Source organism: Pipistrellus kuhlii, unplaced genomic scaffold, assembly GCF_014108245.1.
Source record: "Pipistrellus kuhlii isolate mPipKuh1 unplaced genomic scaffold, mPipKuh1.p scaffold_m20_p_16, whole genome shotgun sequence".
NCBI lineage: Eukaryota > Metazoa > Chordata > Mammalia > Chiroptera > Vespertilionidae > Pipistrellus > Pipistrellus kuhlii.
This window is the reverse complement of record NW_023425471.1, coordinates 4106310-4132577: the sequence shown is the minus strand read 5'-3', so window position 1 is coordinate 4132577 and position 26268 is coordinate 4106310. Positions and strand designations below refer to the sequence as shown.

At 39.5% G+C, this 26268-nt stretch overlaps 1 protein-coding gene across 3 annotated transcripts in view; it reads right to left on the bottom strand.

The window, feature by feature from the left end:
- Positions 1 to 26268, bottom strand: part of REPS2 (RALBP1 associated Eps domain containing 2) — a 173334-nt gene that overhangs the window by 44847 nt on the left and 102219 nt on the right. For 2 of the 3 annotated variants that reach the window (XM_036439750.2, XM_036439751.2), the window contains exons 11-13: positions 24369 to 24422; positions 18800 to 18845; positions 14356 to 14492 (exon numbers count right to left, since the gene is read on the bottom strand). In XM_036439750.2, the coding sequence (XP_036295643.1) occupies positions 14356 to 14492; positions 18800 to 18845; positions 24369 to 24422 (237 nt within the window). The remainder of the gene's footprint in view (positions 1 to 14355; positions 14493 to 18799; positions 18846 to 24368; positions 24423 to 26268) is intronic. The other variant, XM_036439752.2, reaches the window with a different exon arrangement.

The window sequence follows — 26268 nt, the reverse complement described above, 5'->3', positions numbered from 1 at the left end:
AATAAAAGTTCCACAAAGAGAAATAGAGCAAATAGCATAAAGAAATCAACTAAACAGTTCAAGAAATTTTCCCAGAAATGAATAATATGAGTTTCTAAAATAAAAAAGCCCTAAGACAATGAGGAAAAACAAACAAAACAAAACAAAAACAGATCCATCAACATGAAATTTTAAAATACTGGAGTTAGAAGATTTCACAAGTCTCCAGCAGAGGGCGGTAAAGGAGGGCAAGCCTCATACAAATGATCAGGAGTCCATATGGTTTTAGACTTCTTAATATACTACTGGAAGCTAGAATTCATTGGAATAATGCCATTAAAATTCTGAAGAAAACTAATTTCCACAATAATTGTATGCCCAAACTAGCAGCCTTCATGATGGCTCAATTAAATATATTTTTAGACTTTCAAGGTCTCAAATTGAGTTCCATGCCCCCTTTCCAAGAAAGCTACTCAAGGATATTCTCTAACAAAACAAGAGAATAAATCAAGAAAGAACATGACATGGATACAGGATAAAGCAGATCCAACATAGGAGAAAGGAGAAGGGAATCCTTGGACAGTGTACAGAGATACCATGATAAAACAAAAACAAAAAACAAAACAAAAAAAAAACACTATACAACATGCATAGAAGACAATTGCTTTAGATTTTCTCAAAAAGGTGAAACTAATACCTGATGTGTCAAAATTTCATAAGAAGAACTTTGGAACACTGAGTCTACAGTTGATTCGGGGGCAAGTACATTGAAAAGAAAACAAGCTGATTATTCATGCCTAGGCATACAAAAATCTGTGCAAGGAAGAAAAGTAAACAATTTAGCAAATGGCTTACATAGCCATAATAATATAAACAGTAAATGTTAATCTAATCAAAATTATATAACTATACTGGGAGAGTGGGAAGAGGGGAAAGGTGCTAGGGGAGAAAAGACAATAGTGATGACTAACAATGAAATGTCAACAAGAGGTTATACAAATATGTTATCTTGAAATATCAGAACAATCAACATAAAATATTTGATAGCAGAGTGTATTCTCCCAAATTTTGAGGTATACCAATGGCCTTAGAGTACTTCTCAGACTTCAGTTTGTCCCTGCTGTTCAGGATGGAGCCCCGGGCCTTCCCTTCCAGCATATCACTTTTCCAGCTTTCCCCCTCTCTTTCTGGAAGTTATGTACACTGACTCTCAGTCAAGAGAAGGGAAAATTGAGAGTACCTACTCACTCCACTTCACTCCCGATTTGGAGTATCAGTAAGATATCTTGAGTTTCACATATATGGCTTCTGGAGGGAGACAGGCAGTTGAGAGCATGCCCCAAATCTCAGGTTTTCCCTTAGTTACCACTGTTCCCAAAGTAAAAATGCCATCAGCTCAGGCATCTTTCCTTGGTTGGATGCTGCTGACAAATTTCATCCGTGTGTTTGTATTCTGTGTTCATTTCCTTTAGTGGTAGGAGATATTAATCTAGCTTTATTCTACCAATTTTTATCCACTTCATCTTTTTGTTTCCCATAGCACGAAAACACACTGCCTTGTGTTTAATAAGTACTCACACAGTGAGTGAATAATGAGTATTGAATTCAGTAAAAAAAAATCTCCTCTTATAATATTTTTAGCTCATTCATGACCTTAAATTAGATTCAAGAAGTTATTTAATCCTCACTGGAGAATATGTTTTTATTGATTTTTTTTAGAGAGGGGGAGGGAGAAAGAGAGACATCTATATGAGGGAGAAACATCAATCAGTTACCCACTGTACATGACCCTACTGGGAATTGAACCCACAACCCAGGTATGTGCCCTGACTGGGGATCAAATCTGCCACCTTTTGGTACATGGGACAACGTTCCAACAACTAAGCCGCCTGGCCAGGGATGTATTCAAAAATTTTATCCAGCATGCTATAGTCAATGTTTTCTGAAAGGAGGGAGGGAGGGAGGGAGGGAGGGAGGGAGGGAGGGAGGGAGGAAGGAAGGAAGGAAGGAAGGAAGGAAGGAAGGAAGGAAGGAAGGAAGGAAGGAAGGAAGGAAGGAAGGGTACACCTTCATGAAAAATGAAATTGAAAAAAATACTTTGGCTGAATAATCCAGTATACACATGCAAAAGATGACAATGTAACTGATTTCCCAGAAGGTCACAGAAGAAAGAGAGAAGACATTTTTCTGCAAACATTAAAGCCACCATACTCATGAAGCAATTTCAGGTCTATTCATAATGTCTTATAGTTAATAAGATGGGACACCAAATACCAGCAAGGCGTTGTCAAATCCACAATTTTATAAGTGCAACCATGGAAAAAATAATACATACCCAAGTCCCGAAGAAAAAAAAAAAAAGATTAAAAAGTTCATGAAAGAAACTGCCATTTATTCCTAAATGTAGAAAACCCAGTAATGATTTCCAGTGTTTATTAAAACACCATTAGAAGATGTGTATTTTCTAAAACTGATCTGCTAAATCTCAATTTCTTGATATCTTCATTCAAAATTCTGACCTCAAGAGATTTTTATCCTCTTACTTCATTATACTTAGAAATTTCCAGGCAAAATATTATTCATAGATATTACTGTCTATTTACTAATTTCCTTCAGAGATTTTTACAAAGCCCGAAATCAATGACTAAATGAAAACATGTTCTAACTTACTGAGTGGAAATAAAGCAGCAGATGTGGCAACTGAAAGCTTCAAGGAAAGAAAGCCGATTCTTCAGGGGAATGAAACTTGGAATAACTTCAGCTGTGGAAAAGAGCCTCTATTCCCCAAAACTCGGAATATTTTATGAAGAAAATAAAAGCATTCAAATGCCAAAAGGTGGGGGGGGGGACCACTTAAAGGATGGAAAATGTTGGAAGGAGCCTGCCAGTGGGACCTGCACTTTTAAGTATCAATCAAATAGAGAGTTAGCCATATGCAAAGCTTCAAGGGTTTCATCAGTAAGGACTATTCCTCTTCTTGGCAAGTTCATAAAACTGGCTATTTCTTTGTAACAGAAATAATTCTCTCTCCTTTCTAATCATAAAAGCATGTGTGAGCCTATGCCTATTGAGCCCCTGATCACCCAGTTTAACAGTGATGGTTTCATCTGTCATATATACCTGCCCCAATCCTCTGGTGATACGCAACCTATCCCCAAAATACAAGCTCATTCAATTCTGTTAAAAGAACAGTTTTTTTCACCAGTAGAAACAGATGAACTTACACATGTCTTGGAAATGTTCAACATGGAAAATATCAATGACTGAGGCTGGAAAAGTAATAATATCAAATTCAATTCTCTCACTTTGCAAATGAGAGACTGGGGAAGTAAAATGACATCACCAGTGTCACAAGGCTACTATGATCAGGCAGCAATCAATATAACATTTTTAACCTATGAGATGGGTGGTAGTAAAAAGCAAAAAAGGAAACTGAGATGGGGTAAGCAGGTAGACAGGAGTTATTCTACATCCAGGGAATAAGCATGTCAGAAGACTGCAAAGCAAGAAAGTACCAAAACTTTAAGGAACTAAAAAAAAAAAAAATGCATCTGATTATGCTTGCACCACAAACTCAGATAAATAAGACACTAGTCACTATCTAAAAATGTGCCAGTGTAGCACATATTTGGCCTTCTGAATCATGTGATTGCATATCGACTAGACTATATATTTACTCCCCTGCTTTAAAAAACATTCACTGTAGTACTGGCATAAGGATATACAGTTCAACAGAATAGACTGGAGTGTAGAAATAAACCCTTTATTCACAGTCAAATGATGTTCAACAAAGGTGTCAATGCAATTCAGTATGGAAAGGAGAGTATTTTTTAGCAAGTAGTGCTAAGACAACTGGATGTCCACATACAAGAGATGAATTTAGACTCAACTCATACTATATATAAGAATTAAATCAAATGGATTAGAGACATGAATATAAGAGTAAAATTATAATACTTTTAGAAGAAAATAGGAGAAGGTCTTCACGACCTTTGGGTTAGGCAAAAATTGCTTGGATATAATGCCAAAAGCATGATCCAAACAGGAAAAAAAACTGAAAAATTGCACTCATCAGAATTCATATGTTTGTGCTTCAAAAGACACCATTAAGAAAATGAAAAGACAAGTCACAGGCTGGAAAAATGTATTTGCAAATCACATATCTAGTGTAGGACTTATAACCAAAATATACAAATTCCAAAATATATTAAATATTAAAAGTGGGCATATGATTTGAATAGATATTTCACCAAAGAAGCTATAAGAATCACTAATAAGCACATGAGAAGATGCTCAACATCATTAGCCATCGGGGAAATGTAAATCAAAACCACATTAAAATACCACTTCATACCTACTAGGATGGCTATAATACAAAAGATAATTGGTATTGGTGAAGATGTAAAGAACATTAATTTAAATTAAAAAAAAAGAAGAAGCAATCATCATAGATTGCTGGTAGGAATGTAAAATGGTAGAGAGACTTTGGAAAAGTTTGGTAGTTTCTTAAAAGATTAAACAAACATTTACCATACACCCAGGAAATGTACTCCTACATTTCATGTATACCCAAGAGAAATTAAAACATGTGTATACCAAAACTTGTATTCAAATGTTCATGGCAGCATTATTGATAATGGGCAAAAAGTAGAAACAACTCCAATGTCCATCAAACTGAAAAATGAATGAACAAAATGTAGCACAGCCATACAATAAATGTTATTCCGCAATAAAAAGAAATTAAAATACGGATACATGCTATAACATGGATGAACCTCAAAACCATTATACAAAATAAAGGAAGCCAGACACAAAAGGCCCCAAATTGTATGATTCTGTGTATATAAAATGTCCATAAAAGGCAAAGCCATAGAAACAGAAAGTAGTTAGAGGTTACCTGGTGCTATTCAATAGAATGGGATTAACTGTTAACAGACATAAGGCTATTACTGGGGCGCTGAATATGTTCTAAAACTGGATTATGGTGACAGTAGCACAATTTGATAAATTTACTAAAAATCACTAAATTGTACACTTAAAATGGATGAACTTTATGGTCTGCAAATTATATCTCTATTTTTTTTTTTAAGCTAAGGGCAGAGCCCGGCCAGCATGGCTCAGTGGTTGAGCACTGACCTATGAACAAGATCATAGTATGATTCCCAGTCAGGGCACATGCCCAGGTCACGGGCTCCATCCCCAGTGTGTGTGGCGGGGGTGGGGGGGTGGGGGGGTTTCTCTCTCATCATTGATGTTTATATCTCTATTTCCCTCTCCCTTCCTCTCTAAAATCAATAAAAATATACTTTTTTAAAAGCTAAGGGGAGAACAAAATGTAATTAATTTTATGGGAGTGAGAATAGAGATTAATAAACAAGATGGGCCATAACTGATCATTGTTGAAGCCAGGGATTCAATATACTATTCCTTTTATATATAATATGTATTCTATATAAATTTTATAATAATTCTTATCATTAAGTAAAAAATAGACATATTCCTAAGATTTATAAGTATTTATGAAGACAAGACTTTCTTTCCTGTCTCCCTAAAGTATCTCAGGGAAATCAGCCCAACATTGTAAATCACGTGGTAGAGAACACAGGAAAACAATATTAATTTCTTGCATAAAGAGGACACCATATTTATTCTTTAATATAGCTTTTAAGTTTATATATTAGTGTTATTACCTATAGAAAAAATAAGGTGTGCCCCTCAAATTAAATTAATACAGATTGCTTTCTCTGATACCGAATCTGCTGCAATAAAGATTTGAACAAAGATTTCCCATCTTCACAGAATTCTGAAGAACAAAGCAAGTTACATTTCACTGGATCTCAATCTCCTTGCCTGTAATATGTGAGAATTGACCAAGATATTTAAATTCTCTTTCAACATTGACACTCTATGATTCTTTAATTTATTTGCCAGTGTTTACCAATAGCTCCTTCATCATGCACTGTGGGATATGTGATAAGGGTTTACTAGATCCCAGATGGAGAGATATGCAGAGTTGAGCATCAAAAAAATACATGAGATTTAATCTTATGAAAGTCAACTTTCATTTCTCATATTACATTTACATCAATGCATTTCTCCTGATCAATTTTATTATTAAACTCTTTAATTTGGTTAAAATCACTAGCTGTGTGTGTGTGTGTGTGTGTGTGTGTGTGTGTGTGTGTGTTCAAGTGCTTTGAAGGGAAGGAAGGCAGGCAACCTGGAAAAAAATTCTACTATCTTGAAACTGTCTCTTTTCTATCATAAATTTTTTAATTGTGACATATAGTCAGACAAACTTCTAAGCCTTAAGCATTTCAAAATGAGTTTGTGATGACAACTATACCCCATCAGTTTCTCAATCACTCCACAACCTTTTACAACCTGGATTAACCCTATCACTGCAAAAAAAAAACTGTTCTAAGACTTCCTAAGGACACAGTTTATAAACTCCTCCCCTGCTCTCCATTCTTTTTGCCCAGTCAGCAAACTTGTTAGATTTGTAGACTTCTGGTCTCCACTTATTCTTGAAATATACTCCTCCATGGGCACGCCTGACCATGATACCATGTCCCTTACTGAATTCATGTATTCTCGTGGCTTCAGGTCCAGTTTTCAAGACAAAGTTATTTGGTATTCACATAAAGGAAGGGTTTTGAGTAGAGGTGACATCATTGTTGTGCTTAAGAAAATTAATCCTATTACTCAATGAAGGAAAGAACAACGCAAGCAAGCCAGATTAAAAATTACTATAGTAGCCTCCCAGACAGCTGGCAATAAGAAGTGAACCAAGGCAGATATTAAAGAAGAATCAGCAAAATCTGACTCCAAAAATCATATTCATCCTTCAAAGCTGAACTCAACAGCTTGTGTACCCTCCCCACCAACACATCCACAGCTCGTCCGAGCTAGAAACCACCCGGACTTCAGCACTCTTCTCACAAGTTAACTGTAATACTGATTGGCAGAATGTGGGGTCATATCCATATTCCTCTTAGAATTCTCCACAGCAGCAAGCACACAGTACATACTCAGTAAATATTGGTTAAATGGATAAGACATTTTTTCTGGTCATCATTACTGAAGTCTATTCCAGTTTTCATATGATTCTATAAACTCAAATGCATATAATGAATGTGGTGATGTATTGAGAATTATATTATTTCATGGTATTCTTCAGCTCACAAGTTTTATAATAGTCATAAGTGAAATGTCCAACAATAAGAAAAATGGTTAAAGAAACCATGGTCCAAATTAATAAAGGTAAAGGTAATAAAATAGAGTATCACCATTTTGCAACTACCAATGAAGTAATGGATCTAAGCTGTGGTTTGCTGGAAACAATTCAAACCAGCTTGTGGGAGCCAACTGTGCACATCTGTTCCAACCCCACATTCAACGACACATCAGTAAGAGTGAAATTGGCCGTGACAGGAGTGTTTATACCATAAAAATTGGCAAATGGCCAGTTGTTAAACATTTACCAACATTCTGCTGGATGTAGGCAAGGATCAATACTTAACTAAAAGCCATTATTTGAAAGGCTGCTGAGGATCCTCCTCATAATGGATTAGTCAGCCTCATACTACGTGAATACACTGATCAAGCAAACATCACAAAAACAGCAGCACTAGACATCGGCGATCTCCTAATAGGATGCAGTAGGAAGTACACAGCATCACTATGAAGTATTCTTGCCAAAAATGGAATCTGATTCTAATCAAGCCTACCAGTTTATAGGAATTACAGGAGATGGAAGAATAGACAACCAGCCAAATACAGAGTGTGGAAATGTCTACAGGGTGGATAATTTTCCTATGAATAAATGAATGAGTATTAAAAGGGGGAGACTGAAGGAGGATCCTATCTATTAAAAGAAGTTAACAGATGTCAAAACAAACATGATGTGCATGTAGCCCTTGTTTGGATACTCATTTGAACAGGCCACCATAGAAAGACAAACTTGAGACAATTCAGGGAATCTGAACATTGGTTAGACATTAGATGATATCTAATATCTAATAAAGGGATTATTGCTAATTTTTTACATATAATAAAGGCTTAGTAGTTAAATTTTTTCAAAGATTAGAGCAGGGGTGGGGAACGTCCAGCCTGCAAGCCCTATATGGCCTAGCGAAATCATTTGGCCTGGCCCTGACAAGGCATTAGGGGTGAGTTAATCAAATGTTGGACCAAATATAGCAGGCTCGTTTTTAAGTTGATAATTTTCTATGGCCCGAGAACGATGTTATAAATATCCCAATGGCCCTTGGCAGAAAAAAATGTTCCCTATCCCTGCATTAGAGATACATATAAATTAGGTATGAAATTATAATACCTGGAATTTGCTTCAAAATAATCTGTGGATTATTTTGGGGTTTCTCTTTTATATATATTTGAACTCTTCTAGAGTAGCGAGTATATAACATATATAAAGGAATTATAAAATTATCAGTACTGACATGGACATTATCTCCAAGAAATAATATACTATGAAAAAGCATGGAGAGGCCCTGACCAGTGTGGCTGAGTTGGTTGGAGTGTCATCCATGCACCGGGTCATGGGTTCGATTCCCAGTCAAGGCACATAGCCAGGTTCTAGGTTCAAACTTCGGTTGGGGTACATGTGGAAGTCAACTGATTGATATTTCTCACATAGATGTTTCTCTCTTTCTCTCCTACCCCCTCCCTCCCTCTCCTTTCTACTCTCTTTAAAATCCATAAATACATATTCTTGGGTGAAAATTTAAAAAAAAAAAACACCTAGGGAAAACATGCACAATGTGATTCCAATTATTTTAAAGATAAGAAAGATGAAATTGATGTCACAGGTACACATCTACATTTGCAAATGCACTAGAAAATGTCTGAGGTATACATTCCCTGGGGGAGGACACTGGGCTTAGTAGAGATGATGTTAGGGGCCGTCCTGTAACGTTTTTATATTACACACAAGAAAGTATTTGTCTATCAATCAAATGAGTTTTATAAGCATTTTTAAGTTAAAGGTTATACTAACCTTTCCCACTACACCCTCCAGAGATTCGAGCCCTGTTCCTCCCCACAGGCCCTTGTCAGAGGACTCAGCCAGCCAGGGACGGCTGTAAATCTGGAGGGTGAATATAAAAGAGCATGCACCCTGCCCAATAGCCGGATTGGCTGTACTCTCACCTTGGCAAGCCTTTGAAAACTTCTCTAGGCTTTTGACATTTCGAGGCATAAATCACAGCACTGTTCTCGTATAGAAACTTTCATATAACTTATTGGGGGAGAGACATAATTAGAGAAACAGAAAAAGGAAAAAAGAAGCCAAGAACAGGCTGCACACTGCAACCACGCCTTCCAAAGACTGACACTGGCATATATCTCGATGAGCATGCTGGATGCTGGCACAGACAAGTTTGCAAATACCTGGACTGTACTTTCATCTCTGAAAATTTTCATCTGGCCCAACAGCCCATATATACTTCTCTATGCTCAAAATGAACTTTTAGACTTCAAATCTCATGACAAAAATAACACTATACTGCAGCCAACACCTTTTATTTATTAAATACTGAGAAGCTCAAAGGAAACCCGATGCTCTGTCACTATGAATTCTGAGTGTTACATCTAATAATAGAACCCTACCACAAATAAGATCAGGCCTGAAAGCAAGGATTCCGGTTTAGAAACCTAGAAGGCATTAGTTTGCCATTCAAAGACAAATAACTGCAAGTGGCAGCCAAAAGGATAAACTGGACTTCATCAAAATTAAGCCCAGCTGGTATGGCTTAGCGGTTGAGCACTGACCCATGATCCAAGAGGTCACTGGTTCAATTCTCAGTCAGAGCACATGCCTAGAGCTGTGGGCTTGATCCCCAATAAGAGGTGTGCAGGAGGCAGTCCATCAACGACGTTTCTCTCTAACTTTCTCCCTTCCTCTCTGTCTAAAATAATAAAAACATATTTTAAAAAAATAAAATAAAATAAAAGCATTTGTACTTCAAAGAACACCATCAAAAAAGTTGAATGGACAATCCACAACATGAGAGAAAATATTTGTAAGTCATATAGCTGAAAAGGGACTTGCATCCAGAATGTATAAAGAACCCTTACAATTCAACAATTAAAAGGCAAATGATGCAACTTAAGGATAGGCATAACCCTGACCAGTTGCTAGTAGTTGGAGTGCTGGCCTGCAGACCAAAGGGCATGTACCTCCATTGTAGGTCAAGGGCATGTACCTCCATTGCAGGCTTGATCCCTGGCCCTTGTTGGGGAGTGTAAGGGAGGCAACCAATTGCTGTGTCTTTCTCACATCAATGTTTCTCTCTTCCCCATCTCCAATATTTATTATTGGTAACAATAAGTAAGGTGATCATTAACCAGTTGGCAAGGGTGTGTATGAAAACACTCAGACATTAGCAGTGGGGTAAGTTGATAGGTCCAAGTTTCCTACAGCCCAATTTAGCAACATATATCTATATTTGAAACATCTATGACCTTTGTCATAACTTGTAGGATTCAGCCCAAGAAAATAAATAGATGGGGAAACAAAGATATGGATACAAAGTCCTTAAACATTTCTGCCTTGTGTATGATCAAAGGGCAATGTGAGTTTGGTGGAGGAGCCTGAAAAAAGATAGGCTCATGACTGTGAGGGGTGGGGGGAGGAAAGAGAGAAGAGAAATAAATAGAGGAAAAGGGAAGGGGCAGGAAAGAAAAGGAGCAGGAATGAGCACAGAGAAAATGAAAAGGAGAAAGAGAGAGGGAATGGGCTCTGTGAGAAAGGAGAAGGGAGAGCACACACAAATGAGAAGTGTGTGAGCATGAGAGAAAAGTGTAGGAAAGAGACAATGAGGAAACAGGGTGAGAGAAAACTTTTCATCCATGCACCATCAATTTTGGTACATCCATATCACATAGACATGAAAAGAAATTATGTAGCTCTCTATTATAAAATAGAAAGATGAATAATTGGGAAGTTCAGGATATAGCACAGCAACATAATGTGACCCAGTTGATCAAAGGTGACATATAAAGACAAGTGTAGCTGAGGGGTTGCTACATGGGCATCATGGTTCTCACTGGGTGCACTATTTTGATAGGTTTATAGTCTACTTCATGCTTTCCTAGTTTATCAGGATTTTAGTAAGTAATTTCTAGCAAAATGCAATACACTAAAATTCTACATAACTTAGATCTTTGTACTTTCCTTTGAGAATTAATCAGCATGGAAACAAATTAAGTAAGTGCAATGGTATCACCTGTTTCACACTGCTCTCTTCTTTTTTCTTTTAATATATTTTATTGATTTTTTTTTTTTACAGAGAGAAGGAGAGAGGGATAGAGAGCTAGAAATGTCAATGGGAGAGAAACATCGACCAGCTGCCTCCTGCACACCCCCCACCGGGCATGTGCCCGCAACCAATGTACATGCCCTTGACCTGAATCAAACCCGGGATCCTTCAGTCCGCAGACCGACACTCTACCACTGAGCCAAACCGGTTCCGGCACTGCTCTCTTCTTTATGTGATCAATTTAAACTGCTCATTAAAATGTTTTGGATAAAGATTCTCAGCAAAGTGGGAATAGAGGGATCAGACCTCAACATAACAAAGTCCACATATGACAAACCTACAGCCAACATCATACTCAATGGGCAAAAACTAAAACCATTTCCCCTAAGAATGGGAACAAGACAGGGATGTCTGCTTTCACCACCCTGATTCAACATAGTACTGGAAGTCCTAGTCACAGCAACCAGATAAGAAGAGATAAAAGACATCCAAATTGGAAAAGAGAAAATAAAACTGTCATTATTCGCAGATGACATGCTATTGCACATAAAGACTCCACTAAAAAAAATTATGAGGTTCAATAAATGAATTTGGCAATGTAGCAGGATACAAAATTAACATCCAGAAATCAATGGCATTTTTATACACGAATAATGAAGTCTCAGAAAGAGAAACTAAGAAAAACAATCCCATTTACCATTGCAACGTGAACATTAAGATACTTAGGAATAAACTTAACCAAGGAGGTAAAATATCTGTACTTGAGCCCAGCCGGCATGGCTCAGTGGTTGAGTGTTGACCTATGAACCAGGAGGTCATGGTTCAATTCCCAGTGAGGTCACATACCTGGGTTGTGGGCTTCTTCCCCAGTGTGGGGCATGAAGGAGGCAGCCAATCAATGATTCTCTCTTATCATTTATGTTTCATCTCTCTCTCCCTTTTCCGTCCTCTCTGAAATCAATAAAAATATATATTTTTAAAAGAAGCTATCTTAATTCAGATTCTCCCAAAAGCAACCCCTAAGATGGGGATTTAGGAACAGGTATTTTATTTGATGTGGGGAAAGTGACACGGGGCAGGAGGGAAGAAAGTCAAGAAAAGGTGTGTTGTTAATGGAGTACTACAGCACACAGTTGGAGGACAAATCACAGAACTGTGACCCTGGGGGAAATGTCAAGGAAGCCAGAGGGCTTTATCCTCCCCAGACTCCCTTCCCTCATCATTCTGCTCCAGGAATGAGTGCCTATGGGCCAAACATGTTGCTATTTGGATTATATATTTACTAGAGGCCCGGAGCACGAATTCATGCATGGGTGGGGTCCTTAGGCCTGGCCAGCGATCAGGCCAGCTGGGAGAGAGGGACTGCAGCCAGCCAGGGTGAGGGACCAGCGGAGGTTGTTTGTGGGAGTGCACTAACCACCAGGGGGCAGCTCCTGCATTGAGCATCTGCCCCTTGCTGGTCAGTGTACATCATAGTGACTGGTCGACCTGTCGTTCTGGTCATAATGGTCGCTTAGGTTTTGATAGATAGATATAGATAGATAGATAGATGATAGATAGATAGATACATACATACATACATACATACATACATACATAATCTCACCCAAACCCTCCAATTATCTGGAAATTGGCCCTATTTTATAGATTAGGAATCTGAGATGCAGAAAGATTAAACCAGTTGATGAAAATCATATAGTTAATAAGCAGCTGAGGAAGACTCTGAGTCCAGTCTTGTCTCTTCCTCTCTAGGATGCAATGTCATAAAAGCCATAGCACATCCATTCTCCAAATAGCTGGCTGTGAGATGCTTGTGTTTCTAGCCTCTCTCTTTGCAAAGAAAACATATTGAGACAGCTGCCCAGACTGTTTTAATCTTCTTGCATCCACAGAAAATCTTCTAGGTCATAATCCACCAGTCATGTAAAAATTTTATAGCATCGTCATCCATGGATACTCCCACCCCAGATACTAGTTACTATGAAATTATGCCAGAATTTGGATCAAAGTATGGGGGGAAATTCAAGGCAAATTTTTATCTGATGAACTCATGGCAGAGAATCAAATTTCAGAGAGAGCTCCAGATTCTAGTATATTAAAAAACATTCTATAACTTTACTGTGAAGAGAGTACTTTATTAGAATAAATAAAACATGCTGAGCTCTGCCAGGACACAGAGGTCATGCTAATGTGTGAGCCAAGGAGTCTTTTCTTGCTTTAGTAGAAAAGATAATAATCTGCAAATCATTAGCATATGAGGGTGGCTTGATTTAAAATGCACATAGGTATAAAAAGGTCCAGGAAATCAGTGTATTTATAGCTTGCCTGCATTAGTCAGTGGAAAGGCCCTTGTTGCTCCGAAAGTAACACTTGGGATGGCGCTGTATCCTATCACCTTCAGCAAAGCAAAGACATGATTCTCATCTTCTGTTCCATAGGTCCCCCAGTCTTATACTCCACAGGGAGCCAGGGGAGCAGTCAGGCCCCTCTGACACTACCCACACTCCAGCCCAGCTCTACAGCAGCTGGCTCAAGAAAGTCACAGCCCAAGAAGTCCAAGAGCATCCCACCTGAAGGAGCCCTTACCCTAGACCCCACCATCTACCACGTAACCATCAGTCCGACTTAGAAAGCAGAGTCCATCCCCTCAACATTAAACCAACAGGACACAGGATCTTCGCCCCGGGGATAAAATGCAAAGCATTCTGGCCAGGCACCGCTCACCCAGATCTTTCATAGAAGAACTGAGGAAATGACAGACAACAATCTTATATACACATTACCAGAATGCAGATAACAAGACCCCAGTCACACACTCAGTGGGCTGTCTGAGTGAAGCATTTTTATCCTCTTGGTACAGAATTTCATAATTCTTGGTCCAGAGCAAGTGTGGGCAAGACTCCAGACACATGTGATATCTATCTGCCTAGAACTGCTTTCCCTTCCAAGAATCTCATAGTAAGTGTAGACTTTCCTGGGATGGGAGTCAGCCAGGTCTGCTCATTCTCTGGGCTCACGGAGGCCTCTGTGGCAGACACCCATCCATTGACTCTAACAGGAAAGGGAAGGGCTGGGGTGCAGAGGGGAACTTCACCTGGCACACTGGGCTGGAAGACTTTATTCAGATCCAAGGAGGAGGCTCTGGAATGGGTTTTCTGTGGCCGCGGTGGCGGGGTGGGAGGGTCCTCGCCCCTTTTCATGGCCTCTTCTATGGAGGTGCTAGAGTAAGATCTGCAGCAAAATAAGGGAAAGTCAGAAAGGGGGCAGCAAAGCTTTACTCTCTGAAGTTGGGTTGAAATGGAAAATACCCACAAGTCAGTGACTGCAAAGGATTGAAAAGCTCCCTAAGCAACCATGAATTCTACTGTCCCCTGATGCCCTATCTGCCACAATGCCCAGACCCCAATCGTGAATCAGAATCTTTAAACCTCTTTGCTCCTATTATGTCTTAAACCAAAATTTACTGAAAAGAAAAACTTTCTGTAAATTAAAGTATGTTTCTACTGGAATTATTAATAAGAATAGCATGAAAACCCTTCTGCTTAGGTACTTCCCTATTTTAGTAGAAGGGCATCATGCTAGTAACTGAGTGCAGAACCTTTCTCCTGTTTACATGCAAAGGTGATGACAGGGACAGACAAGCTGAGAGTAAGATTCAAATGTTCAAGGGAAAATGCCACAAGTGAAATCCAGGAAAGGAAAATACACGCCAATCAGGTCAAGGGGTCTAGTTTTTCTTACCATGAAAAATTCGGATTTGGGGAAACTAAGGAAAATACACGCCAATCAGGTCAAGGGGTCTAGTTTTTCTTACCATGAAAATTACGGTTTTGGGAAAACTTTTAAAGCAAAAGCCTCCTCTTCCCTTCCTCCCTCAATTTGTGACAAGGCTATAACTCCCTAGGCAACTTCTGAGATGGTAACGTCAAGAATGACATTTAAAAGAAAATGAGCTAAATAATTTGCCAAAGTTCACACAACTAGAAAGTTGCATAGGTTCAATTTAAACTCTAGTCCTATCTGTTTCCAAATTCCATTTCAAAAATGTTCTGATACTGCCTATGAGCCAGGGAAGAAATCTTTTGGTGATAGCAGCTAGACTATTAGAGATTACTTACTTTCTAAAGTAATTCCACTCAATACATTAGTCTATTGCTTAGGAATAGGTTTGTGGATGAGTTCCCAATATGATTTTCTAAGAGGTGAATGTGTACAATAGTTCTATTCAGTTTCTCAGCTGACGTTAAGTGTATCTCTAGTATCACATGATCTCACGCATCTAGGGGAAATAATGAAAAACATAAACTGATGAACAAAAACAGACCCAGAGACAGGGAAGCATCAATCAGACTGTCAAACCTCAGAGGGAAGGTAGGGAAGGGTGGGGGTAAGGGGGAGAGATCAACCAAAGGACTTGTGTGCATGCATATAAGCCTAACCAGTGGTCACGGACAACAGGGGGGTGGGGGCATGAGTGGGGAGGGGTTTGGGATGGGAAAGGGGGAATGAGGACAAATATGTGATACCTTAATCAATAAAGAAATTTTAAAAAAGAAAAAAAAAATGACCTTTAAGTCAACAATATGTCCTAGAGACAAATTAACCTCAGAAAACTGTTCTTGGTGTTTAGCTATTAGAGTGCCACTTATGAAATTAGAATCTATCCATTTTTATTAGGTAACTTCAGTTCTTCATAAAGCTGGTTTTCACATAGCAAGTTTTTGTTTTCCTGAATGAGTTCCTTAAGGTTTCGGTTGCCATACAATGTTTTGATCTTTAATAAAGCCACCTTAATGGCATGTGACCTGCTGTGGGGTGGTTGGTCCCTATCACACAACTGGCAAGGCAGGCAAGGCAAAGGCATACAGAAAGTATCAGGAAGAATGTTCTAATACTTTCAACCAGAATAAAAGGGAATTTATCTGAAAGGACGACAAAGTTTTCAAATGGAAACTCTTGATTTAAAAAGGAAATTAGAGCCCTGGCCGGTTTGGCTCAGTGGATAGTGTCGGCCTGTGGACTAAAGGATCCCAGGTTCAAAAACACATGCCCAGGTTTCAGGCTCAATCCCCAGTAGGAGGCAGGCAGAAGGCAGCCAATCAATAATTCTCTCTCATCATTGATGTTTCTATCTCTCCCTCTCCCTGCCTCTCTGAAATCAATAAAAATATTTTTAAAAATAAAAAAGAAATTAGAGGCCCTAGCTAGAAATTAAAAGAACTTCTAATGTCAAATATAGCTTTAGTGACATTTTTCACTAAAAAGAAAAAAATGTGTGTGGTACACACACACACTTAATCATACTACTCTTTACCACATATCTCATGCTACTTTATTTCCATATATAACCTGTATATTTTCTTATGGAAAGTTAACTGGATATCAAATAAGTGATACTGAAAAACTGTGATTGCAACCAATTAGAATATAAAGGGGCAGGGAATAAAATATTATTAGCATACCATGTTTCCCCAAAAATAAGACATCCTCCGAAAATAAGACCTAGCGCATGGAAAGATAAGACATCCCCTGAAAATAAGATCTACCACAACTTTGGGAGAAAAAAATTAATATAAGACACTGTCTTATTTTCGGGGAAACAGGGTAGTAGTATTCGAGTGGTGATTTTTTCTTCTTTACCTTATATTTCTACAAAGCTTTAGTCTAAAAAGGAGGGTAAAGATGATTTTATTCTCTTGGTCTCAGTAAAGACCCTAATAGGAGTAGTGAAATAAAAAAAACATCCAAATCAGACCAGCAGACTAATCCCTAAAAGAATAATGTATTAAAATTTAGCCACTGAGATTAATAATCCAATATGTAACTATGAGATTTTGTAATTTCACTCACTTTGGGAGAGAGAGAAAGTCATAAGTGAAAACTGTGAGGTTCAATTTACAGTTAACATAGAATACATAAGCAGATTTCTGCAGTTGAAAGGTTTTTCCAACTATAAGGGCAGATAAATGTTCCTATTCCTACATCCTAAAGCCTAGAGACTAATATGTAAAAGATCAATTCATCTTGTCAGCCAGTGTGGCTCAGAGGTTGAGCACTGACCTATGAACCAGGAGGTTACGGTTCAATTCCTGGTCAGGACACACACCCGAATTGCAGACTCTGTCTCCAATAAAGGGTCTGCAGGGGCAGCCAATCAATGAGTCTCTCTCCCTCTCCCATTTCCCCTCTCCTCTGAAATCAACAAAAATATATTTTAAAAATAAAAGATCCATTCATCCTTTAAAAAAAGAAAAGGTTGAATAAATGTGGTAACCACAGAGAGAAATAATGTCTATGCCTTTTTTTCCTACCAAAATGAATTAGTGTATCTATTGTTTTTTAAAATATGAACATGTATATGTATATGTATATGTATATGTATATGTATATGTATATGTATATTTGTTCCTTCTATAAACAAGGAAACAAAACTCCCATTTGGAAAATCCAAACATAAAAGATACACCAACTAAGGGGTAATGTTTATAACAAAACAAGATTTCCTTAAACATCCGTATTTCAAAATATGATCAGGTTTAAATTCACTTTTTTAGGGATGTGTCTAATATCCAAATGAGAAAAAAAAGTCACTAAGAGCCAAAGGAAAACTTGGGAAAGACACATGTAGTGTCCTATCTTACACTGCAGTCTACTGGTGAAGAGGGCTCCTAATATCATCTTCTCTCTTTGGTATCCTATTGGTTCTATTAGTCTTTCTATTTTGTCCTTGCTCTTCCTTTCTGGTGCCTCATGTCAGCCACAGCTCTGCCTCCCTGGCTCTCCCTCCCTCTTTTGCTAGCCTCTAGTCACAGGGGTCCTCAAACTTTTTAAAGTGGGGGCCAGATCATGGTCCCTCAGAGAGCTGGAGGGCCGGACTATATGAACTACTAATTCCTACTGTAACACCTCGGCTGCGCTCACTGCCCAAAAAACCTGGCGGGCCGGATCAGACTCCTCTGCGGGCCGCATGTGGCCCGCGGGCCGTAGTTTGAAGACCCCTGCTAGACTCTAGTGATTGAAAAACAGTGAAGCTGAGAAGAGGCTCTAATACAGGATGAAACAGACCATACGTACTGCTTACCTGAAGCTTTACACCTACCTCATTGGAGTCACCATAAGCATGTTCTTTCCCTACTATAGATTAGACCCCAGGCTTTTTACTTTTTGGTATTCACCTTATCATGACAGTAAATTTCAGTGTCAGTTACCTTTAAGTTGTATTTCCTTCTTTCCAAGGCTACTTCCCCCTACTCGTTATCATCCTGCAACAACTGGGGCATATCACACAGTCCACTTCATATCAAGTGACCAGAGTGCAGCAGCTACTGTCTTCCAGCACCAACAGACACAGAAACTAAGAGTCTCCCAGTGGCACTGCATGCTCCAGTCAGGCCCCTCATGACAGAGAACTCACCCATAGTCTAACTTTCAAATCAAAAGAAAAAGGAGATTGTGGGTTGGGCTTTGGGTTGGGGGTTGGTATTTCTAATCTGAGACAGGCACAGAGGGCATTCAAGTAGAAATTAAACAAACACTACCTGGATCTTGGTCTTGCTTTGAGACTGTTGGAATCCTTAGGAGTTGCTGAAATAAAGATTGATTATTGTTTGCTTGGGTTTCATTTCTTAACAGGTTTATATATAACACTTGGGCTAGTACAGAGCACATCAACAGGTTAACGTGAAGTACAGGTGTCCACGTGGAGAATTTGACGTCTTCCACAGTTCCATGACTTCAGAAACTTATTTCTAAAGTTAAAGGCACAATTGAGAGGAAAGAAAAAAACATATTTTCCTTTCCTCAGAACACTAAGAAGCAATTCTCAAATCAAAGTTGGTTAACAAAGAAATTCCAATCTAAAAAGACAACCTTCTGAAGGGGTTATCTATGTACTAATGAAGGGTTCAGACTTGAGAATTTCTTGGTCTATCATGACAGCCTAATAATACATTTTGAATCAGTCTCCCCTGCAGGCTAGGAAGAAATTTATTGGGCTATATATGTTAAGATTTTCTTAAAATACACTACTAGAGCAGCACAACCAGAAGAAATCAAAGTTCCAACAAGAAAGTTGCACTGTGCCAAGCAGCTTTCCCTAAAAGAAAATATTCTTGTGTCCCATGTCTCTATGGCCAAATTGTACAGAGAATATTATGACATGAAATCATTAAAATATGCTGTTTACCATACAACCCTTCCTTATCAAATTTCAATCATAAACTAACTTGCTCACTACTGACATCCATAAAGCCTATTTTCCTATCCCAACTTGTTGAGAGTAATTAGAAACATTTACAAAAACGTTAGTATCCTTTTGATGTTTTCAATCCTCTATGAATGTCAACTTTAGAAACCACTAAAGTTGACATTTTGCCAGCACTGCAAAATTTTCATCATAAAATGGCATAAAAATTCATAGAAAAAGTGCTAACGAGGAACAAGGAAATATAGTTTATATATTGTTTGCACAAATCCTTCCAGAAAGAAAATGCCTCACTGCATCATCTCCTCCTCTTTCACATCACTCAAAAATAAAACCCTCCTTGTGTATGAAACAGCCTAGATTTACAAGGACCATTAAAATCCTTGGGTTAGATAAGCAGAGAAGGAAGGGGAGCTAAAGTGCTAACAAGATGCAAAGCAAATTAGCATTATGCATCCCCATTCCATGGGGTCAGCTGCAGAAGAGGTACATTTCTCCCAATCTACACATTTTGGCTTGCTGTAGTGAAAATACAGGCATCTTTCAACTCAAACCATTGAAACACTGCCAGAGCCCCAAAAAGCCTGGGCAGCCGAGGAGTCTGAGCCCTGTCTTACCCATTATCAACAAAAAAACTAATTCCCCCCAGGCATCAAAGGAAAACGGCCTAAGGAGGGCCTCTGAGACCTCCAGCCAAGTTGGCTGCCTTGGAGTGGGAGGACAGTGTGAGCAGACTCACCACAGAGCTGGGGGCCACCCTCGCACAGGCTTCCCACAGCAGGCTCCAGCTCCGTGGCCCTCTTCTCCCTGAGGCCCACTGCTTTCCACAAATATGTAGGCAGAAGTCTCAGTCATGTGAAAATACTGTTCACTAAACCAGACGGTGGTGACCGTTAATTCTTTCATCAATTGCCACTATCTTTTTTTGCTGGGGTAGGTGTGGACACGGGGGAAACCCTGCTTGTGAGAGATAGACAGATGGGGTGAGGTGCGCAAATGAGCACTAGAGACCAGTCCAGAAGTTGTGAGGCCACAGCACTCACTAGCTGTTAGCTCTCTGAGCCTCAATTCCATCACCCACAGGATGAGGAAAATAAAAATGTAGACATTCCTCACAGGAAGAGACAATGCATCGAAAGTACTTTAACAACTAAATGTATTTTAGAATTGCAAAATATTACTGTTGTGCAGTGCTCCAAATTTTTTAAGTTTAGAAATCTCCTTTCTAAATATAGCTCCTTCTAAGACAGCAAGGTGGGAGTGGTAATGGAAAGAGAAAACTGATCTACCCCATAAGACCATGGGGTGATAGTTGGCCATCGTAGAAGCTGCTAGAATCACTAATGGCAGTCAGAAGACTATACCAGTTTGAGGATGAACTGGCTTAATCTACTCAGCATTACCTAGAGCAGTGGTCAGCAAACTCATTAGTCAACAGAGCCAAATATCAACAGTACAATGATTGAAATTTCTTTTGAGAGCTGAAAAATGACTTTTGCACATGGGCCACAAAGTTTCAATCACACTGTACATGCGCACACACACGGGGTATTTTGTGGAAGAGCCACACTCAAGGGGCCAAAGAGCCACATGTGGCTTGTGAGCCGCAGTTTGCCGGTCACTGACCTAGAGACATAAAGAAAAAGAGCACTATTGTGCAGTGTGCTCTGTTGAATTAGCTGGAATATAATGTTAGCTAAGAAATCTATTATCGATAGATTCCATTGATATATAGACTTTCAGCAATTAAAAGGGTCAGGGTATATGAAAAAAATATGTACAAGAATATTCCCATTCCCTGAATAATAAAGTCATACCCCATCTGTAACCCACCACATCGTCATCTTCACTATTACTAGTGTACTGGTGCACAGATTCATGCACATTGAAAGGAAATTAATTAGAAGAAATATTTTAATATCACTATTTGCTCTTTCTCTATAATAAAAATGTCAACCAAATTCACAATCGACAATGACATCAAAATATAAGCATGTGATTGGCACCAGTGAGAGCTTTATATGTATCAGGCATGTGCAAGCCAACTTAGCCTTTTATATAGAGAAAATAAACTTGCTTAATTAGATCTTTCTGATTTAGCTAAACTTTTTCCAGCCCAGTGAAGCACCCCAACTTCTCTTTCAGGTCATTGTCAGCAATTCAGCAGTAAATAGCAATACGAAGCAGATTATTATTGTAGATCACCCAGGGAGAACAAAGGGTAAAGTATTTAACTACAGCAGTGTTTTGACTATATTCTGAGCAGTGAGAAAACCTAAAGTCATTTTCAAGGTCCATCATTTCTTACTTCTTTGTAATCGGGTCAAGTTTCTAAGCTTTCTAAATCTCTGTTTTCCAGCTAATGAAAAGAAAATAGAATTCTACTGAGTCTCCTATCTACCTACTTCAGGATTTCTGTGAGGATCAAATGAGATGAGGCACATGAAAATGCTTCACAGACATCTGATTAAAGTGTAAAATGTTTGCACCTGGCTATAAAGCAAGTTGTGTTCCTAGGCTGATGAAACTCCAAGGAGACTAGTCCTAGGGAGAGGAAGCCGGGCGTTGCTATGTGATGTCATTACCTGGTGCCCACAGCCACCATTTCTGGCATGGGCTGGGCTGGGCTGGGCTGGGCTGTGGGCCGCATTTTGCACCATGTGGTCCTGGAAGCGTTGGCTGTGATTTGGTGGGGTGTTGCTCTGGGGTGGTGGCAGGGTCTGTGTCCCACTTGGGGGAAGCTGAGTGTTGGTTTGTCAGGCCAGATCCATGGTGCCATTTATTTTGCCGTTTATCTTGGTAGCTCCTGCCCCCCGTTTTTCAGTTCATGTCATGGCTACAGGTCAGACAGACACTTAGCCTTTTATACAAATAAATTATTATCACCACCCACTGTGGAAGAGCAGGGCAGAAAGATGTTTCTCCTTCCACCTGAAAACAACACATCCCAGGCATGCCTTGGTAAGTTTCCACGGGTTTCTCCATAGGAGTTTAATAGTCCACTTAAGTCTTCCATCAGTCTCTGAGCCCCTGAAAGTCAAGTTCAGCATTTGAAGCATGTGAATATCTGCAAAAATGGTGAGGGCATGTTGTGTTGAAGCCCAGGCAGACACCAATGGGTGGGTCATTGCTTTTCATTTAGCTAGGAAAGGGAAGAAGATGACAACTTCCTGGAATACTCCAGGCATGTCCATCTTTCCAGGAAAGAGATATGGGATAAGAATGCAAGCCTGAACTTTCATTCTCCAAAAACAAAATAAAAAAAGGCAACAACTCGACTGAGATGAACTATCCACGTGGCACAGACAGCCATCCAGAATTAGAAACCACCACCTTGAAAATCCAATGTCTCCTGCTGGGAATCCAATTCCCTCATATAGATTCCAGAAGGGGACAGCAGTGAGAAAACTAATCAGGAATCACATGGCAGGCTCCCAGGCAGAATTGTGAAACAAATTTGGATGTACTTCACACGAGACGGCACTCCCTGAGAGGTTTTATCAAGTGACACTACATCCTATTCAATGAAGGAATGTTAACAATGATGTCTAAAGCTCACCCCAGAGAACACGCGATGCTCATGGGGAGGGGGGATGAGTTATTAGCCTCAAAGCCTGTTGGATAAGCAGCAACTTAACTCGTTACATTAAATAGTTTTTACTAATATCATAACATGAAGTTTACAAAAATTGGGATGTATCCACTAGCTCCACAAATTAGGGTTAAAAGGAACCTGCTTCAGACATTTCTCCTACACAAATAGAGCATTTCCCCCATAAGAAAGAAATTCAAATCCATTTCAAAAGCCAAAATCAGCTTGAGAATTCCTACCACTTTTGGAAGCATGGTTCGTCTTCATTTTCTATTACTTAACATGGCCTTCTACCTGTAGCTCTTATAGGTTACTCATCAGAATCACCTTGGGGCTGCCTAAAAATAAAGATCCTTAGGCCCCCATATCTGAAATCAATCGTAGATTCTCATTCACATGCTCTCTAGTGCCTCTCTATCTCCCCCCCCTCCTCCCTCTCTCCCTCCTTTTCCTTCCTGCTCCCCCTCTTCCTCTATTCCTCTCTCTCTCTCTTAAACCTTCAATGAACTTGGTGTTTGGGAAATAACACACTGTAACATAAGCCTCAATGTTATATTGACCCTTTGTTCCAACTTTAAACAAATAAGCCTGGGATGATAGCTAGCTAACCAAAACAAACACGATTTACTTATTAAATATTAAGAGAGATAAAAAAAAGAAAGCAGCAATTTCTTCCATATCCTCATAATCAGAATTCAAAATAGTAATGACTTCCCTAGCTAGTTTGTTTGTAACTAGGTTCATCTTGGTTCAATGATGGGTCCATTGAGAGAGCTGACACAGGCCTGGCCATCTCCACAATTCACAGATACAGTTCCAACTCTCCAAAAACCTGGGCAAGCACAATTTTTATTTTTCTCCTTGGAATCCATTCATTATGTAAGAACATTTAATTGCCTTCCTGGTGGTAAAGTATAATAAAAATATTTGAGATTTTTACTTTGGAAATGGAAGGTTTCAACTGCAGACCTCCAGTTGATCTATTCCATCAACTCATTCTACACAGAAATTTCAATGGCTTGTTGAAATCCTCTAAACTCCAAGCTTTCTCAATTCTACACTTAGTAACAATGAGACTAGATTCAAACTGAATGATCCTTTCAGTAAAACCTAAATTCAGAACTTAAGAAGAAATACCTGAAAAGGGGAAAGGGTAAAAAAAATGTCCTTGTAATAAAACACAAAACAAATATTTTAAGAGAATTATACATACTATCACAGATATGCCAATCTTCTACTCAATAGAACTACTGGAGACTTTTTTAATTAGAAATAATTACATTCATATTTTAAAATGAAAGTTTTCTCCTACCTGGATCCTCAGACGTGTCCTTTGGTACAGCTTCATCCATAGTACTTTTCAAAGCTAGTGACATTTTGTTTTTAAAGAACAGAGAGAGAAGAGGGGGGGAAAGATTAAAAAAAAAAACTATAACACTTTATTTCTCTGGAAGATTACATTAAAACAAAGAATCTCTAGTCATCACTTATTAAAACGGTGTCACAAACTTCTATAATTGCTATAGCACTTAGTAAAACAATAAAGAACTCTTAAAGTATGAAAATAAGTTCTCCCAAGAGAACAAAGCAGTATTTTCAACTTTCCTGAGACAGCGCCTCTAGTGGCTAAGAGGAGTATTACCAGGAGATATTAGAAATTTCCCCTTTCATTTCTGACATCCAGAACAATGATATCAGAATCTCTCTTGAAGTGAAACCCAGGCTTCATTTTTTTTTTTTTAGAGCTCAGCTGGTTATTCCAATATGGACTCGAGGATAAGACCCCCTAATTAATAAAGAGAGTGGTCAGAGTACATCCTGTCATAGACAATGTCTAGTTCTGCCTGCCTCTCCCAAGCATGCAAGTATTGTTTCCTAAGGAAAAACTTCTTTTTCATGTTTAACTCCCATACCAAGTTGCATTAATGGCAGGTCTCAACAATAAAACCTAAAATAGCTCCAATGATTTTTAGAGCACTGGCCTGAGAGAAAATCTTGGTTCTTATCCTCTCTCTCTCTCTCTCTTTCTCTCTCTCTCTCTCTCTCTCTCTCTCTCTCTCTCTCTCTCTCTCTCTCTCTCTCTCTCTCTTGATATATTTTATTTTTTACAGAGAGGAAGGGAGAGGGAGAGAGAATTAGAAATATCAATGAGAGAGAATCATCCATCAGCTGCCTCCTGCACACCGCCTACTGGGGATGTGCCCGAAACCCAGGTACATGCCCTTGACCAGAATCGAACCCGGGACCTTTCAGTCCGCAGACTGACACTCTATCCACTGAGCCAAACTGGTTTCAGCCCCTCTCTTTTTCTTTATTTTAATAGTTTATTTACTTTTAGAAAGAGGAGAGGAGAGGAGAGGAGAGGAGAGGAGAGGAGAGGAGAGGAGAGGAGAGGAGAGGAGGGGAGGGGAGGGGAGGGGAGGGGAGGGGAGGGGAGGGGAGGGGAGGGGAGGGGAGGGGAGAGGGGGGAGGGGAGAGGGGAGAGGGGAGAGGGGAGAGGGCAGAGGGGAGAGGGGAGAGGGGAGAGGGCAGAGGGGAGAGGGCAGAGGGGAGAAAGGAGAGGGGAGAGGGGAGAGGGGAGAGGGGAGAGGGGAGAGGGGAGAGGGGAGAGGGGAGAGGGGAGAGGGGAGAGGGGAGAGGGGAGAGGGGAGAGGGGAGAGGGAGAGGGGAGAGGGGAGAGGGGAGAGGAGAGGAGAGGGAAGCACTGATGGGCTGCCTGGTGCATGACCTCTACTGGAGATCAAGTCCACAGCCCAGGTATATGCCTAGACCAGGTCTAACCAGAAACCTTTCAGTGTATAGGACGGCACCCAACCATCCGAGCCAAACCAGCGAGGGCCTCTCTCTTTTTCTTACTAAGCAAATGATTCATACTGAGTCTGAACTTCAGTTTATTCATTTCTAAATTTTAGGCAATGACCATACCACCCTCCACTAGGTTTTGTGAGTTCTGGGTAGATATTGTATGAGAAAAGATGTGGTAGATTATAAAGCATTATACAGAAGTATGGAGTCAATGGGGGGGGGGGGGATTCCTCCTGCTCTTCTTGATATTCCCAGGCCAACTTATCTCTGTGCTCAGTAATAGCTATAACATGGATCACTGTGTTGTAGCCCTTCTCATCCGCCCAGAAAGATAGGCAAAGCTTTATCACAGCCCCACAGTCACAGATAAAGCCCAGAGACAGAAACTCCCTCCAGAAGATAATTTC